General features: G+C 32.2%; 1 protein-coding gene across 1 annotated transcript; it reads right to left on the reverse strand.

Annotated features, from left to right (window-relative positions):
- Window positions 1–11,580: 11,580 nt before the first annotated feature.
- Window positions 11,581–16,424, reverse strand: LOC111294798 (cation/H(+) antiporter 15-like). The gene is made up of 5 exons (XM_022888158.2): window positions 16,206–16,424; window positions 14,654–15,649; window positions 13,441–14,558; window positions 13,144–13,246; window positions 11,581–11,886 (listed from the first exon to the last, which is right to left on the reverse strand). Exons 1-5 carry the CDS (start codon window positions 16,422–16,424, stop codon window positions 11,581–11,583), a joined length of 2,742 nt encoding a protein of 913 aa, XP_022743893.1.
- Window positions 16,425–19,459: the final 3,035 nt, after the last annotated feature.

The following is a 19,459-nucleotide window of genomic DNA, read 5'->3' on the forward strand; positions in this document are numbered from 1 at the left end:
ATTTTGATATTTAAAATATTGAAAAAAAGTTTTGAGGCTTTTACCAAAACAGAAACTTTCCTTACCTCAAGAGTATTAAATATAAACTCGTTGTTCATTTGAATTGGCACCGTTGTCGAATTCATTAAATATCTTATTAAATTTCAAATATCAATTCTTTTTATTTATTTATGCAATATTGTTATACAAAAATTCTATCAAAATTATTATGCAAATATCATTCAATATTATTATAATTAAAACATTCAAAATAAATCATGCAAATATAATAATAAAATAGTGCAAATAATAAACCATGCAAAAAACATACCAAATATAAATCTACAAATAATAAATCATGCAAACATATATTATTTATGCAAAAACATTAAAAAAATCATACAAATATATTAAATATCTCACCAAAGTTTTTTTTTCTTTTTTTTTTCTCATCACTTTAATTTATTCACAATTAACTAAAAAACATAAGAAATTAAAATAAAAAATCATAAAAAAGGGAAAAATAGAGAAAAGCAAAATATAAAATATAAAAAAATAAAAGAAAAGAAAATTAAATAAAAATTGAAAAATTAAATAAAAAAAACTTACGATCGGATCAGGTTTGGAGTGGGTTAACGCATGGATCCCCTTGGGTCTACATGTAAATCTTGGTCCTTTAGAAATAGCGTCATTTCACAAAGCTATAAAAGTGAAAAAAAATTGATCTTTTCTCAAAACTACCTTATGCTTTCTCTTTCTAAGCAAAAAATTGTTGCTTTCTTTCTAAAAACACATCAGAAAATTCAAGAACACTAGCTAAAATCTCATATTTTGGCATCGAAAATGCAAACGATGCCAAAAAATTTAAAAAAAAGCCTAAATTGCCCAAAATTTCTCCTTTCACAAAATTCCTTAAGCCACTGTGAAACTTGTCGAACACTTCAAATTCCTGCTTTGAAAATTAGAAAAAAAAAACCCAAAACTTTAAAAAAATTCCATAAAACAAAAAATCCAACCCAGTTCTAGGAAAAAAAAACAAAAATCAAGAAATCAATACAAAAAAACCTGAAAACTCAACTAAAATCCCAAAAAATTCCTAGTAATTCAAAATAGTCCCAGAAAATCTAGAACAAGCTAATACCCAAAAATCAAACTAGATCTTCCAAACTAACACTTCCAAAAAATTTCCCAATCCTAGAAACACCAAAAAAACCCCAAAGATCAAAACTTAAAAATTGAACTTCTAAAACCTAAGGTTGAGACTCATAAAATTTTTATGTTATTGATTGTTGGAATTAGCTTGATTGATTCTTGTTTATTACTTCTTGTGTGTCTGATCATAAATTGGGGTTTTTTTCATATAGGGATTAAATCTCTTGCAATTTGAAAATTTTTCAAGTCCTACCGAATTTAGGATTTCACTTAAGATCTTATTCCCCCTGCAATATTTCCTTTTCCAATGACTTAGGGGCCAAGAATTTCTAAAAGTATTTAGTCACTAAATTCCTAAATCTAGACTAGATCCAAGAATTCATAGATTTCTTTTTACAAAATTCCCACATTTTTTTTTTCTTATTTTCCTTTTTTTTAACTCTTGACTTTGGCTTTAACTCAAAAGCAAAAATAACAAAAATAAAAATTAAACTAAAAAAGTAAATTAAAAATACAAATACAAATACAAATTTGAGCTTTAAATTTTTGGACCTAAAATTCAATTTCCCAATCGAGACCCAATTTACAATCAAAACCCATTTTAACACCAAAAAAAATTTTGGACAAAGTGGGGTGTCTATAATAACTTAATACTAAATCAATTTTAATTTAATAGTAATTAATTAAAAATATAGTAGTAAATTATAAATAACTTAGTAGTAAATCAATGATAATTTAATACTAAATCATTGAAAACTTAAAAGTAAATCAATGATAATTTAATAGTAAATTATAAATATTTTAATATAAATCAGTGATAAATTAGTAGTGAATTATAGATAATTTAATATAAATCACTAATAATTTTATAATAAATGATCGAAAACTAAATAGTAAATAAATGATAACATAGTAGTAAATATATAATAACATATTAGTAAATTATTAATAATTTAATAATAAATTATTAATTATTTAATAGCAGTAGTAATAAATCACTAATGACTTAGTTGTAAATCAATAATAGTTGAATAGTAAATTAGTTAATTATAGATAATTTTGAAGTATATCATCAATAAATTAGTAGTAAATAAGTTATAATTTTATTATAATTAGTAACTTATTAGTAAATCATAAACAATTTAATGGTAAATCATTCATAAATTAGTTGTAAATTAATGATAATTTAGTAGTAAATCAACAATAATTTAATTGTTAATTATTGATAACTTTTTTTATATTTGAAATTGTTAGGGATTAAACTTTGGTTACTAGAAGAAATGAAAGTAGAACTTTCATCTTTGGAAGTTAGGATAGATGTCTTACCATGAACCTATTCAATAAAAAAATTAATAAAAGTTCTAAATTTGAATGAAGTAATAATATTATTATATAAAAAGAAATTTATCTTTTATTAGAATGAAACCCTTGTTTTGCTATAGGAATCAATTGTTAGATATATGATGATATAAATTTTATCAATGATTATAAAAAATATATCATAAATTACCAAAATTATATAAAAGGTTACCAAAATTACATTAAGAGGTTATCAAAAGTTTATAAAAAATTACAAAAATTATATTAATGGTTAAAAAAATTATAATTAATATCGAAGGTTATCAAAATTGTACCGAAAGTTATCAAAATTTTATCAAAGGTTATGAAAACCTTTAATAGAGGTTACTAAAACATATCAAAGGTTAACAAAATAAAGTTATTAAAAAAAATCAAAATTTACTTATATCTACTAAAATTAAAATTAAAACTGTTAAAATTTATAATAATAATAATAATTACTATTATTATCATAGTATTTAAAAAATTATTTATTGAATTGAATTTTTAGAGATAGTGCATCACATACTATACCAAAAATTAATATTAATGAAAAGTATCTGTTGGAGGTGTTTAGTGCTCTTTTTTCTTATTAGAAACCTTTAGCAAACAACTAGGGGTAATTCTAACATTTGTGCTGACTTGACATGTCAGATCGGTCTGACACATCTAGTGCCACACAGCTCGACATTGTCTTTATTGTTCCCTAATGGTCCCCTATTGCTCATCTATAGATATGAAGGTCTAAGCACACTTAAGGCAAGTTCATCCTACCCCTAATCCTATTTATTACTCTCATTTCAACCTCACCTGTTTTGACTTACATGTCGGAGTGTAAATGTAGGGAATACTCCTTACCTTTGCCTCTAACTGCTTTTCACTTTTGCCTTTCTATGGGTACCTCTAAGATTGGAGTTCGGCACAAACATTTGGTGCCCTAGGTAGGTGCACAAAAATTTACCTCTAGCCGAGCATGAAACGATGCCACAAAGGAAAAAAACCTTAAAAGAAAGAGAGACGGCCATCCCAGCTAGAACAAAATCACATAATGGTCCACATTTAGAATGACCTAACCCTCTACAGATAGGCCTGACCATGGAACAATTCCAAGCCTTAACCGAGCAGATACTGGCCTTTAAATAGATGTTACAAACCATAACCCTACCATAAGCTTCAAAATTGCCTTACCTAATCACCCTGATTGAGGAGCTGTTGTAAGACAACCAAGCTATGAAAAGATGGAAACCTTATTGGCCTCTAAAGATAAGAAGCATAACATTCTAGTTCACCATACCCCAGCCACAACTTGACACACGCCACAACCAAAAAATCCAAACAAAAAAACTTTGAACCCTAGCCAAACAAAGACTTGGAAGCTCGGATGAAGGACATGAAGAAAGAGCTAAAAATAAAAGCAGTGGTATTCGAGGATGAGCTTAAGCTTGGAGACCTCGCCCTTCACTAAAGAAATCATAGAGCCATGCTTCTTAAAGTATTTAAAATGCCAACCTTAGAAACCTACGACGGTATTTTTGACCCTTTCGATCATTTGAAACTTGATAGGACTAACATTATGATGTAAGGTACAGACAAAGCTCTAATGTGCAAAGGCTTGGTTACCATTTTAAAGGGTATAGATCAATCATGGTATAACAGCATAGAACTGATGTCAATTATAACATTCAAAGAGTTCAACCACTCTTTCCTATCTCAATTTATGAGTAGTTGAAGAACAAAAAAGAAAACTTTGAGTTTGATATCGATCCACCAAGGTTATAGTGAATCGTTAAAAAATTATGTTACGCATTTTAATACAAAAGCTTTACAGGATAAAGACCTGAGCAAATGATCGCTGTAGTCATCCTGACAAGTGAACTCAATGTTAAAGAGTAGCACTTAAAGTTAACTTTGTTGCTAGAACCACCCAAAACTCTGGCTGATGTCTTATTGATAACTAAAAAAATATATAAATGCTAAAGCTACAAGGAGAAACAACCAAAGTGAGAAAGGCTTATCCATTTCCTCGATGATCGATGTGAAAGAGGTTCACCCCCCTTATCGACCGACAAAGATTTCTATGATCCTTCCCCAAGAGAGAGATGACATAGGGCTAGAAATCCTAGTGGAGAAAGAAACTACAATGCATTGAATTCCTATCGAGAGAGGTTTTAATGCAAATTGAAAAAAAAATACTAATCTCAGATGGTCAAAGCCACTAAGATAGAACATATGAAGGGATTTGACCAAAAGATGTTTTTTTCATAGAGACATAGGCCATAATACCAATGATTGCATTGACCTGAAAAATGAGATCAAAGCTCTGATAAGGAGAGGTCAATTAAGGAGGTTTATAGAACAACAAAGATAAAGTTAACCTAGAACGGACTATAGATAAAACTAAAAAGAGCCCACCCAAGGCAGAGAAGGAAAACCAAAAAATGAAAGAAAATAAGTTTGAAGAGATAAGCCAAAATAAGAAGAAGTTCGAATAGCCAACAATAGACCAATCACCAGAGTGATTAATATGATCACTAGAACTAGCTTAACCTCGGCCAAGAGAAAGTTCAACTTAAGCATGATCATAGCCGTTGGCACTTCGATCAAAAGAAAAAAACTAAAAAGACTAGTTGATCTCATTCAATCCAAAATATTTGAAAAGAATCTAGCACTTATATGATGATGCTATAGTGATCACAATCGTAGTGTACAACTATATAGTCAAGAGAATCTTGTTTGATAACGAGAGCTTGATTGACATCATGTACTACAGCATTGTGAAGAAAATAGGAATCGGTGAAGATTAGTTGTAGCCATCACCATAACACTAGTAAGATTTGGGAATGAAGAGGTACCAGTGAAAAGAACCATTAAGCTATCGATTTCATTGGGGACAGAATCGAAAACTATCACCTCAGTCATAGAATTTATGGTTGTCAATGTCCTATTAGCTTACATCATGATATTAAACCGACCTAGTCAATCTGTTATATGGCTTATGAGCTTAGCTTTCCATCTGAAAGTAAAAATTCCAACACCCAACGAGGTTGGAGAGGTAAAAAAAAATCAGTTTACGGCACAACAATGTTATATCATAATAATAAAAAGGAAAACTAAAAAATAAATTGGCAGTTCGGTTAAGACCAAAAACACTAAGGACGAGTAAATAGTGAAAATCGACAAGAAGTAAGAAACCATAAGCAAGAACATAGAACGTATGATCAACTTGACAGAAGTGCGCTCTTAAGCCACTTTAAGCTTTTCAGCTAAAAAAAAATATTTTGTTCTATTTTTTTAATGTTTTGAAATAACTTTAAAGATGACTAAGTTTTTAAGTTGACATGGACAATTACATGTCATTTGGACAGAGCTAATACATTGGCCAAAATACACTATGAAATGAAAAATACATACCAATTTCACTACATATATATTTAACAAGTTATCAATAACATACTAATCATCACATCCAGATCTGTTTTAGTAGGAAACGATCTTGATCTAACTAAACAAAAAGAGATAATTGATCAAAGATTGAACTTGGATGAAAATCAACTTGAGCAAGTCAAAGATCTTGTAGCAATTCCATTCTAGGATAGTGTCCTAAAAAACATATGTAGATCGAAACCAAACTTCAATATAAGGGTCAGCTAATTCAACTTCTAAGAGATTATATCGACCTGTTTGCTTGGGCACCATCCGATATGCCTAGAATTGATATCGAAGTGATGGTCCATAGGGTTCATACTAATCTCGAGGTAAAACTAATTTGGCAAAAAAAAAAGAACCTTTGTCCCAAAAAAATAAAAGGCCATCGAGGAAGAGGTTGATAGATTACTGTAAGCAGGCTTTATCAGAGAGGTCTACTACCTTGAATAGATAGCCAATGTGGTCATGGTCAAAAAATACAATAAAAAATAAATGATGTGTGTCAACTTTACCAACCTAAACAAAGCATGCCCAAAAGATAACTTTTTCTTTATTAGCATAAATCGATTGGTAGATAATAGTGTCGAGCATGGCCGCTTCAACTTTATGGGTGCCTATTCTAGTTACAAACAAATCAAAATGCTAAAGGACGATAAGGAAAAGACAACCTTTATTACTGAGAAAGGCTTTTACTATTACAAAGTGATGCCTTTCAAATTGAAAAATATAAGGGCAACTTACTAAAGGCTGGTAAACAAGGTGTTTAAAAATCAGATTGGTCATAACATGGAAGTATACGTGAATGACATGATAGTCAAAAGCAAGAGCTTAATCAAGCACTTGAAAGACCTAAAATAGACTTTCAACACCTTGAAAAAGTACACTATGAGACTTAATTTGAGCAAATGTGCCTTCAAGGTTACGTTGGGTAAGTTTTTTGGTTACATGATCAATAAAAGAAGGATAAAGATGACCCAAAAAAGGTTCAAGCAATCATAAATATAAAGCTACTAACCTCAATAAAAAATGTATAAAGGTTAATTAGATGAATAGCCACTTTAAGTCTATTCATATCCAGGTCAGTAAAATGATGTCTAGCATTCTTCAAAATTTTCAAAAACATTTATGACTTTAAATGGACCTTTTAATGTCAAAAAGCTTTTGAAGAGCTTAAAAAGTTCTTATCTTCTCTACCTATCATGTCTAAGCCAAGACCTGATGAAATCTTGTACTTATACAAGGTCACTATGGACCAAGCCATCGGCTTGATATTGGTTTGAAAAGAAGAAGGAAAACAAAGACTACAACGGTATAGAAAAATTAGCTTACATAATTATCACTTCGATTAAAAAACTCAAGCCATATTTCCAACCCATGTGATCCACATATTGACCATCCAACCATTGAGAGAAATCTTATAGAAGCTAAAAATATCAAGAAGGTTAATTAAATATGTAGTAGAGTTCAGTGAATTTAACTTAGACATCCTACCCAGGTTAGTCTTGAAATCTCAAGTGCTGGTAAACTTCATTGTAGAGCTCACCTAGGTACATATTGAAAAAAAAAACTTAAGAAAAAAGAGAAAACCTTGGATAAGGAAAATTGAAAGCTTTGTGTGGATCGATTAGCCACAAATCACAGTGAAAGAGTCTGCCTTATTCTAATTAGCTCGTAAGGACTGCAATATCCATATGCCTTGAAATTTAAGTTTAGGGCATCTAATAATAAGGTGAAATATGAGGCATTGATAGCTAGTTTAAGGTTGGCAATTAAGCTAAATGTTCAATAAATAACTGCGTATAGTGACTCATAACTAGTGGTTGACCAAATAAATAGGGAGTTCAAAGCTTGAGAAGAAGGAATTCAAAAATATCCAAATAAAGCATTGGCCTTAGTGGTTGGTTTCTAAAAGGCTGAGGTCTAGAAAATACTGAAGTCAAAAAATTTATTGGTAGACTCCTTATCTAAGATGGCTTTATAAAAAATAATACAAAGTCTGGGCTAAGTTTTGGTAGAAAAATTGGCATACAAAAGCACTGAGGATAAGCACGTAAGATATATCACAAAAAAAGAAACCTGGATAACATCGATCAAGGTATATCCGACCACAAGAACACTACCTAAAGATCGAATCTGAGCTAAAGCATTAATGAGGAAAACTCTTTGGTAATGATGATTAAAGAAAGTTATACAGAAGATCTTTTAGCTTCCCTTATCTAATATTCATTAATGAAGAAAAAGTAGACTACGTCCTATGAGAAATTCATGAAGGAATATGTGGAAATCACCTCAGACCACGGACATTAGCTTACAAAGTGCTTAGAAAAGGCTATTATTGGCCCACCATTAGAAGGGATATGACTAAGCTAGTCAAGAGATCAATAAAAGTAAAAAATTTGCTCATGTGCAGTATATCCCCTTAACCAAACTCACTCTTATCATCATTTGTGGCCATTTATACACTAAAGAATGGATATCTTCAGACCATTCACCCTGGCCACAAGTTAAAGAGATTTATCTTAATAGTAGTAGATTATTTCACAAAATGGCTTCAAGTTGAGGCCTTAGCCACTACCATAGAGACCCAAGTGGAAAACTTTATGTAAAAGAATATAGTGAGTAGATTTATCTTACCTCGATCCATAATAATAGACAATGGCAAACAATTTGAAAACTTAAGGTTCAAGAAATAGCATTCAAACCTTTACATCGACTTGAGATTCACATCAGTTGCCAACACTCAATCCAATGGACAAACTGAAGTAGTGAACAAGACAATATTAAAAACCTTAAATAAGAGACTGGATGTAGCAAAAGGGAAGTGGATCGATAAACTATCAAAAGTGTTATGGGTTCTAAAGATGACCATTAAGGTACCAATAGGTGAAAACCCATTTCATTTAGCATTTAGAACAGAGGTTGTGGTACCTGTTGAGATTAGTCTTTCGAGTTTAAGGGTCGAATTAGGGTCAGAAAAAGAAAATGAAAAAGCATTAAGTGTTGACCTAGACCTCTTCGAAGGTCAGAAAGATATAACATTGACATGGATAGCAGCTTACCAGCAAAAGGTATTTAGCTATTATAACAAAAAGGTCTGACGTAAACACATCGAGAAAGATAACTTGGTCCTTAAAAAAGTGAAAGGAGTAGATGACCAAGGTGGTAAATTAACCTTGACCTAGGAATGACCATATATAGTTAAAGAGATCATCCATGACATGACTTACTAACTATAGGATATGAATGGTAACATCATCCCAAGGACTTGGAATACAAATAACTTAAAGGTCTATTATCAATCGATCTAACAAAATTTAACTTGAAACTTGAATAGATTTTTCAGTTAATTTAATTCAAGTGACCAAGTAAATCAAGCTTTACGTAATCAACCTTGGCCAAATCAAACACCGAGCTTAGACTTGTGCAAATAAAGAAAAAATTATTGTGATTAATCGAGCTTAAACTTACAAATAAGGAAAAAAATTATAACTGAAGCTTAAGCTGAACAAAGAAAAAATTTATATCTTATTTTCTATTGTTAAAGTTGTTAACAAATGATTCGTCAGTTGATCATTCCTATCTAAAGTCATCACAAAAACTAACATCATACATCAGTAATTCTAAAACAAAATATTTTACAAAAGTTAAACAAGTTAAAAAGGAAAATGAATCATGCATCAACAATGTCAGTAGAAGCAGTAGCGGCACCCTCATCAATAAGAGCAATAACAACAACTTTAGCCTTCCTAGCTTTTCCCATGTCATGCTTGAAACCTAAAGCTATCTCGAGCTTGGTAACTATAGCCTCGTCATCATTTTCCTTTTTTTCTTTATACTCTTTTCGACCCAATTTAGAGGAGACCTCGATCTAATATTATTGATATCAATATTAGAAAGGTTGAGATTGAGGTTAAAAAATCTAAAATGTACCTTATCCTTGGCCAGTTGAAAGGCACTGAGCACATTTTTTTTAAAAAACTCCACTTTTAGCTAGAGGAATTCGCTGGTAGTCTTGAACTCCTTAATAGCTTTTTTTTTTTAGATATTTTTTTCTCTCTTTTTAGCCTCTAACTTAGACATCAACCTTATTATCTTAGTCTGAGTATCATTGAGCTTGAGCTCTATCTATTCCCTTAAAGAATTGGTTGAGGCTTTCCTAATCAGGACGACCTCTAACTTTGATATTAGCTCATAATTTTTTTTCTCTATTCAACCTTCTTTTTATGGGATGCACTAAGGCTAGACCTAACATTGTTTAGAACGTCTGAGCTCTTTTATGCTCCTCGATCATGATAGCTACATCTTTTTTTTCCTTCAAGAAGTGGGCCATAGTGAGGCAACCATAGTGGAGGGCCTAGTTGGTGTTGTTCAAGGGCTGAGGTGGGAGCTTCTGTTAGAATGCATAGGAAGAACTCAGATTTTAAGTAAAAAAAAAATTAAGCTGAAGTCAGATAGCACATACCAAGGGGGACCATGACCTTGTAGAACCTTTTTACCATATCAAAGATTTCAATGAGGTCATCGGTGGAAGCAAACTCCAACCTCATACAGATCTTCTTTGAGCTAGACATTAACATCCTAGCTTCAAGATTCTTTAAAGTGGTAGATAAGACCTCTACCTTTAATTTTTTGATAGGAAGAAGTGCTTGTGCTGAGGAATGATCTTGGCCAATCGTAGACTCCATCTTTCAGGTTACTGGAGAACGCTGAGCTAAGGGGTTAATAACTTTGTCCCTTCATAAAATAAGGCCCAAAGTTGATCTTTTTGTACCTTTTTTTGGGCCTAGGTGCATGCTGGTATACGGTAAAGTTGAAGTCTTCATTGGCAAACATCTTTGCAAGATCGAGCTAAAAGTTAAATAAAAACTAGGTTAAAATAAAATCCTACAAGGTTATCTCATACATATCCCAGTACTTCGTCCCATTTATTACTTTTGGAGAGGTCAGTTCGTGGGCATCAATAATGAGCTTTTCCTATGGGTATACTCTAGTATTTTGTCCTAATCTAATAGATCTAAGGTGAAAATAGGCATCGGTGCATCCACAAAGATGTCAGGCCTATTTATTATCTCCTATGCCTCAACGTCGACAACAGTGTCGACCTTTGACCCACCATCTTTATTTATCTTTTGTTTCTTAAGGTAAAAAAAGATTAGTTTTTGTTTTTTTATTGAGGATGGGTAATTGGCAAATAATTTTTTATTCAACTGAGTTGTTATGTAACACCACCTATTATCGCTAGGGTGTTTGTTAAGGGAAAAAATTTTTGAAATAAAGGGAGAGTGGAAAAAATGTTCAAATGTTGACAAAGAATATGAAATATACTATGTACCGTATAAATTTGAGAGTGAGATGAGTGATGGATAAATTGTAAGAATTAAAAATTAAAACAAACAAAGAATGAAATGGAGGCCTCAGACTGGCCACGAATGAATGCCAATATAAATAAAGCTGATATGGCTACAGTCTATCAGTGATCTGATCTAAGGAGTTTGACATTAATATACTATACCTTTCTTTGAGAAAAAAGAAATGTTGTCTCTAGAGTGCGGACGTGATGAACTAAACATATATTAGGACAGTTTTTAGGATTAGCCCTGCTCTTTAGTTCCTTCATCACATCCTTGGAGATCATACCAAAGTCACAAAGAGTATATACAAAAACCTCGACCAATTTATCCTGCTCTATAGGATCACCTCCTCATTATCACTTTCCCTAGCAGTGGTTTTCTCTTCCCCTTGTTCCTTGTCAAAACATTTTTCATCATCAAAATCTTCATTGCCAGAAGACTCTGACTCCTGAGTAGGAGCAAGATTCTGAGGTTGAACTATGGTCGAGAGCAACACAACTTCGAGGGAAGAAGGATGAAGTGGAGACCCTTCAAGTGAACAAATAATCTTAATAAGAATTGACCAAAGTGGAATAGAAGTGACGATGGGAGCATCAATTAGTGAAAGAGCAGAAGTAGAATAAAGTTGATGAGACTTAACCTAGAAGGGGGAACAACGAAAGATGAATGAAGGTCGACCATAGAAGATGGACTGACCTAAGAGATAGGGGAAAAAATGTGGATTTTATAGGTCAAAATCTATCTAAACACATAGTTCCTCTGTGCTTAAGACCTGTTCTCCTTTTATCCGAGCATTGTCCTTGTTTTGTTGCTTCCTTTCTTTACACATTGGATTGAACCAAAAGGTTATCCTCTAACAATCATAACCTTTGATGACTGGTAGAATTAGGTTGTCTTCATCCTACCTAAGCTGACCTCCTTAGGTTCTACCCTAAAACTCCTGGCCTACCCAAAACTTAAATTATAAGACATAGTTGAAAGTACAAACTAAAGAAAATAGAGAAAAAACAACTTTAAGGTAGGAAAGCTTTAAGATCAAAAAGTTTAGATCAGACTGAGAGCAAAAATAACAAAAAAGTGAAAAATGAAAGCCCCAACAACCATTTATATAGACACGCCACATATTACATGAATGGCATAGACCACGCCACATGTTAGAACGAAGATGGGAATATGTCTTTTCTTTTTCCCTCTTTAAAATTTCCTCCTTAAACTACCTTTCTCTTCATTTAATGTTGTCAGATCGACTAGACTGAACATCTCTTAGGGATAGATAGGACTCCTAGTTTGTCATTAAAGTTCAAAGTAAAGACTCAAATTCAAACTATTGAACATAAGTCCTACGTTGACCAGACGAACTCTAACACTAATCTCGAATCATCCCCAATAATTAACACTTTGGCAACCTTCAAGCTAGCTATGCACTTAACCTAAGACATACGCGTAAGATCAGACCCCCACAAGGTCGCACCATGGCTCAAGGCTAATTGTCCCCCAATGCCGACCCCTATGATGTTAGCTTTGAAGAATCAAATTTCATATAATCTCCTTTTACCTATCTGCCCTACGTGGAGTATGTCGAGCGTACACCCAGCAGTTTAATACTTAGATTGTTTGAGGAAGATAGAATGTTGAGGGCATTTAGCGGTAAAAGAGGTATAGTGATCTTTTTTTTTCTATTTGAAACCTTTAGTAGACAACTATGGGTAATTTCGATATTTGTACCAACCTGACATATCAGGTCGATTTGACACACCAATTGCCACATCAGCTTAGCATTTCGTTATTGTCCCTTAATGGTCTCATATCGCTTATCTATAAATATGAAGGTCCAGGCACCCTTAAAGCTAATTCATGCTACACCTAATCCTTTTTAATACTCTACTTTTGACCTCACCTGTTTTGACTTGCGCATTAGAGTGCAAATGCAGAGAATAATACTTCCCATTTTTGTCTCTAACCATCTTTCTCTTCTATCTTTCCAGGAGTACCCTTGACAGCTTCTCTCGACACAAACAGTATCAATATTTATATTTACATTGAATATTTATATATAAAAATAAAAAAAAAAATTTATTGTTACGGGCTATGTCCATGTTCTCATTTTTTAAAATTGTCATGTCGTCCATATCGTATCATACAGTTATTGTGTGTACATAGTCATTAGCATGAAAAGTGGCTACATGTCACGGACACGCTCTGGTTTTCTTCACTATGATGTTGTAACACTAATGCCGACATCATTCCCCCGTAGAAATCTGGTGCAGCTATCGCATCTCCAATAACCCCAAGCTCCGGATACTGTGTCCAACTGATCAATCCTTCTTCGAACTGAGCAATTCCATGCCGCTTTCCCACAACTACAAGATCATAGGTATTTGCTAAAAATCGAAGTGCCTGCATAACTTCCTCACTGTTATGTGCCACCAACTCATGACAAACAACACAAGCATTGCTATCGTTCATAGCCTTGAAGTCTCTGAGCAAGGACTCATCTAGCTCCCTCTCAATTTCAAATTCCAATGTTCTATTTCCTCTCAAGTGAATCCTCAATAACGTGATTGCAACAGATGGATGCCTTGACATGCGAGCTGCAAAAACTAATGCCTCGCGATCGTCAGCTCCACCAAGAAAGATCACTGCCACGTTATAAGAGAAGCTAGTTAAACTGAAATGGGTGCGCAACCCTCTATCCACCAGAATCCCAACCGTGCACTTTGCAAATGCTTGGATGTTATTGTTGAAAATCCGCAAGGTGCCATCGGTGCTATGGACATCTTGGCTTTTGAAAAAGGGAACTATAATTAGAGGTGTACGTATCATTTCAGCAAGCCTGCATATTGGTTGATGCATGTACTTAAAGGGGGAAATCATTCTGAAGGGCTGAACTTGAACTGGACCCCGTGAGTGTTCCGCGTAGTTTAGAAATGCTCGCATGATGTTATCTGAGCCATTGGGCTTGCTAAACATTCTTTTGTGATTCTTGTAAGGGGCTAAAGTTGGAACAGTTTGGCTAGCCAGTGCAACAAGATGGATAACATAGGCACAGATTGGGCTTACTTCCTTGGGGTTCAATGCTTCAAGGAGGCTAATGATGCTTGGGACGTTGTCTTCCTCTTGAACGCAGGTAATGACCCGTAATTCTCCAATGCTTGAAGTCATTTCAAGCGACCTAGCGCGTTGTGTGACAGAGTCAGGCAACTCAAAACCCTTTACCTCAGGCTTGTAGTAGATTTCTATTGTGGGTGTTATAATCGCATTCAAGATAATAATGCTCATCACCAAAGTTGCAAAATTCTGGTCATCTAAAAGCTGCACAATACTAGCCAGAATTTAATTATTACCATATAATAATTCACAAATATAGCTAAACATGTAGATAAAAAGGGTACAGCCCAAAATCTGACCTTTTGATGTTTCCATCGAATGCCTTGAAGTAGTTCAACTATACCTTGTAAACTCAAAATAAGGCTTAGCAAGATCGCAGTGCTTTTCCTCATGTTGAAAGGCAATGAAACCAAGATACTTCCTACTATCCTCCCTAAGTACCCTACGGCGATGACTGCTCCAAAGGCTATCAACTCCTTCCAATCCTGTATTGCTGACAAATTGGTAAAATAACCGATGCGAACAAAGAACAAAGGCAGAAAAAACTCTGAGATGAAAAGTTCACATTTTTCTGTTATTGTTGCACCCAGAGGTGGTCCATCTGGTATGACAAAGCCCATAATCATAGCTGCAGGACTGAAGGATGCACCTACAGCATCAGTGGCCACTCCCAATAACAATGTCCAAAGTAAAATTGCTATAACATAACATTCATGCACTGGTTTCCCCTTTGGTGTTCTCTTAATAATCCAATGTAACACTGGTCGTATAACAAAGATTACGAATGCTGCCAATCCACACAGAGAAAGGATGGCATAAAGCATATCCTTTTTATCTTTCTGCCCTAAAGCAACTCCAACCATTACAAGAAAGCCTGAAACAATTTCGTTGAGCATCGTGATTGATATGGAAAGTTGTCCCAACTCAGAACTTAAAAGATTAAGTTCATCCAGGGCATGAGCAATAACAATGAAATAACTTAGCGACGAAACTATACTGAATTGAATGGGGAAGGCTTTGCCGCCCCTAATTCCAGGGAGGAAATGGTCTAGCGATAATGTGCACGCTACAGTGAATAGAAAAGGAATGATCATGCAAGACAGGCCAATTCTCCAAGTCTCCTTTGCTGTTCTGGAGAGCATAGCTGCATCCATTTTGATACATATAAGGAAGATGAATAAGGTAGTAGCCATGTTTGACATAGTGGCAGTCACTACCATCTCTTTTGGTGCAAACATTTTCTCCATGTATAATTTGCTGCGCCCAAGGACGGAAGGTCCTAGGATAAGTCCAGCCTGGAAAACAAATCCCTGTATTATGCTAGATTTTCATTCAATTTATCTTTTTCTCTAAAGCTATAGGCAGAAGTATCGATATCAAAATGCATATCAAATTCCATAACCAGTTCTTCGATTCATTTTCAAGCTTAAACATTCCAAGTACTAGTAGTTGTTTTCCAATAATTCTCACGAGTCAGCAACTAGTTAGACTGGTAGTCTGAAATGGCAGAAGAGTTCCGCCACCAAATCTACCTAGCCAGAGGGAAAATATTCCCCAAAAAACTATTAAGATTATATTTGAAATGAACAAAATTGATAACGATAACTTTCAAGTTTCATACTTGTATTAAGGACAAAGCAGAGAAACATTAATCTGAAACAAACTAGTAAAAGCCCTGTTCAGAGGAATAGAGGATATGCTTGACATCTTATGAAATTGCTTGTTTTAAGTATAGATATTTAAAACTACATATTATTATTCAAGAACACCGAAACTTGATGGAAGAAATTAAAAAAAAAAAACCCTCATAAATACTGATAAGACTAATAACATAACAGAACTATAACTTACCAAGATATTGCAGACAAGTTTAGATTGTTTTAATGGCCTGAGAGTAACGTGGATCGCCCGAGAGATCAGGACAGACAAGATGACTTGAAGCATAAAGACAGGAACGATGTAGTCCAAAGGGTTACCGCTCAAAAACATGCCATTGAAGTGCATGTTCTTATTCAATAAAACGCAAACCTGCGGGTGAATGAGTGTGTTATTTACCGTAGTGGAACCCATATTTCTGCCTTAAACCAAAAACTTTCAGGTCAGGCAATATGAGACTCTCCAGTATCACTCTATTAATTTACATATTCCTATGAATCATGTTTGAATATAAGCAAATACAAGAACATACAATTAATTAGAAGAAACAAAAAATCTTAGTTGCAAAAGCAATATTTGACAAATTGATAAGGACAGAACAGGATATCGATTGGTCGGGTGGTTTTGGTTGGAAAGAATTGTCTAAATGTTATATTGAATTGGTTTTGCAGTTTCATTTATGCTACCTGGAATGCAGGGAAGACAAATTCTTCTTGTTAGGATCCCATTTCTTTTCTGTTGGTAACAAAATAATAACAAAAAAACTAGAAGTAACCGTCAAACTAAACCTAATTATACTGAGTTGTTTATATTCTATTTTGTTGGTTCAAGTAAGAACAACGAAAGACACGATAGAATTTGGTTATAGATAATTTATTACCAACTGGAAAATTAATTTTTATTGTTTTGTCATAACCTAAGAATTTGTCACTTGTCAAAAACCAATGCAAAAAAGATGTGAAATACATGACTTGTCCTCTCTCTCTCTCTCTCTCTCTCTCTCTCTCTCTCTTTATATATATATATATATATATATATCTAAAGTGTGAAAAATGCACTTTTATCTTTATTTCAATAATTATTTAAATTCTTAATATTTTGTTACAATCACTCAAGCTATTAATATTATATTTCGACTCAATTGAATTTTTAAATGGATGAAATTTAACCACAAGATAAAATTTAATCGATTAATCTCCGAATTATAGTCAATTAAATATTTAGAGAGATCTTAATGAGAGAGACATAGAAAATAGAAAAGAAAAAAAGAAAAAAATTATTTTATTTAATTTTTACATATATTAATAGTGTCATGGGGCAAACTTTCATTTATTTTATTGATATCACATGAAATTTTATCTGGGTTAGACAAAAAAATTAACAATGTTAAAGTTTATATCCATATAAAAGTTTAATTTAATGCAAATAAATATCAAAAGAATTGATTGATTATAATAAAAAAATGACTTAAATGATTTTTTTAATTGTAATTTATAGGTTTTTTTATACATTTTAAACCCTCTTCTTTTTGCTTGAAAGAGTTGTCCAAATTTGATGTGATTAACTTGAAACTTTTTAGAAGGGGGATTGTAGGACCTAATATTTTATTAAATAATATATTACAGGACATAAAGATAAATAAATAATTAAATAATATATTTTTATATATTAATGAGTATATATTTGATGCACTGTTAATGTATAGATCTATGTATTGTTAGTAAATTAGATGATGTTACCTAATTAATAATGTGAGTTAGATGATACCACCTCATTAATGAATAAATTTTTTAAAATGTGTTAACTTTTTATACATTTATTTTTTAGAGCTTATATTTTATACACTGTCAGTGTATAGATTCTATACACTGTTAGTGAATCAAATGATGACATTTCATTAATAAACAAATATGAACCTTTAAAATAAATATACACAAATTAAAAGTTTTAAAAAAATTTACTCATTAATGAGGTATTATCATCTAATTCACTTAATTAATGAGTTGTCATCATCTGATTTACTAACAGTATATAAAATTTATACACTGACAGTATATTAAATATAAACTCTTTTATTTTAAAGGTTGATATTTACTTATTAATGAAGTAGCATCATCTGATTCACTAACAGTATAGAGTCTATACACTGATAGTTCATCAAATATGAACTCTATATTAAAACCCAATATTTACATATATCTAATCTCACTTAAATATCAATTAAATTAATCAAGTCATTTGTTAGGCTTTATTTTGTTGATTATTTATTTTGTCATAAAAATAATTATTATAAAGTTTATTTTATTTTTATTTGAAAAAAATAAAATATAGACATGCTTCAATAGTTTACTTTTAGGCTAAAAGATATGAAAAAAAAAAAAAAAACCATTGAACTATAATTAAAAGGTCATTCAAGCCCTTAATTTTTATTATAATCAATCAACCCTTTTAACATTTATTTGCATCCAATTAGACTCCTATTTGGATGAAAAAGTTAACATCATTAATTTTTTGTCAACTAAGATAAATTTCATGTAATATCAATAAATAGATGAAAGTTTGCCAAGTGGTACAATTAAAATATATGAAAAAGAAATAAAATAAACTTTTTTTTCTTGCTCTCTCTCTTTTATTCTCTATTTTCTCTGTCTCTCTCTCATTAAAGATTCAATTGATTTTAGTTTGGGAATAGATTTATTTAGTTTTGTCACATGACTAGATTTCGTCTGTTTAATGGTTCAATTGAGTCAAGATAGAAAACTAAGAACTTAAGTAATTGTAATAAAATGTTAAAGGCTTAAATGATTATTAAATTACAATTCAAAGATATTTTTGACCCTTTAACCTTTTTTTATTTATGACTAGATTTAAGAAGCCTAATATGACCTAAACAAATTTAAAATTTATTAATATCCTATAAGTTTAGACTCGACCCATAAACAAGTCTATTTATGTCCTCCTTCTCACTAAGGAACTTACCTTGAATGGTAGAAAATTGAGTGGTGACCATTAAAGGTCAACACTTAAGGCCCTTAAAATAAAATTAAGTTTGCGAGCATCCAAGAAATTACCAACCATCCATAAACATAATGAATGCAAGTGTGTGACTAATTTGAAAAGGCTTAAGGGTTAATCTGGTGATCTTCCTCTTTAGTTTGTATTCATCTATTCTAGGATAGTTTTTTCTTTAGCTTGCTTGTAATATATTCTAGCAGTGGACCATTATCATTGTGCTTTTTACAGCTAACTTCACCTTTTAAAATAACATAATCTTCCTAGTTGTTCAAAATTTCCCCCATTTTCTCATATATATTTTAAAGTGATTCCATTTAGGAGACATTTGGTTCAGAGAAAAATAATTTTCTCTCTTAAGATCTTATTTTTTGTAATTTGATTATTTAATTTAGTTGACGAGAATATGATTATTAGGGTTTTTTAAGATTTCCAAT

Source organism: Durio zibethinus, chromosome 14, assembly GCF_047325235.1.
Source record: "Durio zibethinus cultivar Kanyao isolate XHJ-2024 chromosome 14, ASM4732523v1, whole genome shotgun sequence".
Lineage (NCBI taxonomy): Eukaryota > Viridiplantae > Streptophyta > Magnoliopsida > Malvales > Malvaceae > Durio > Durio zibethinus.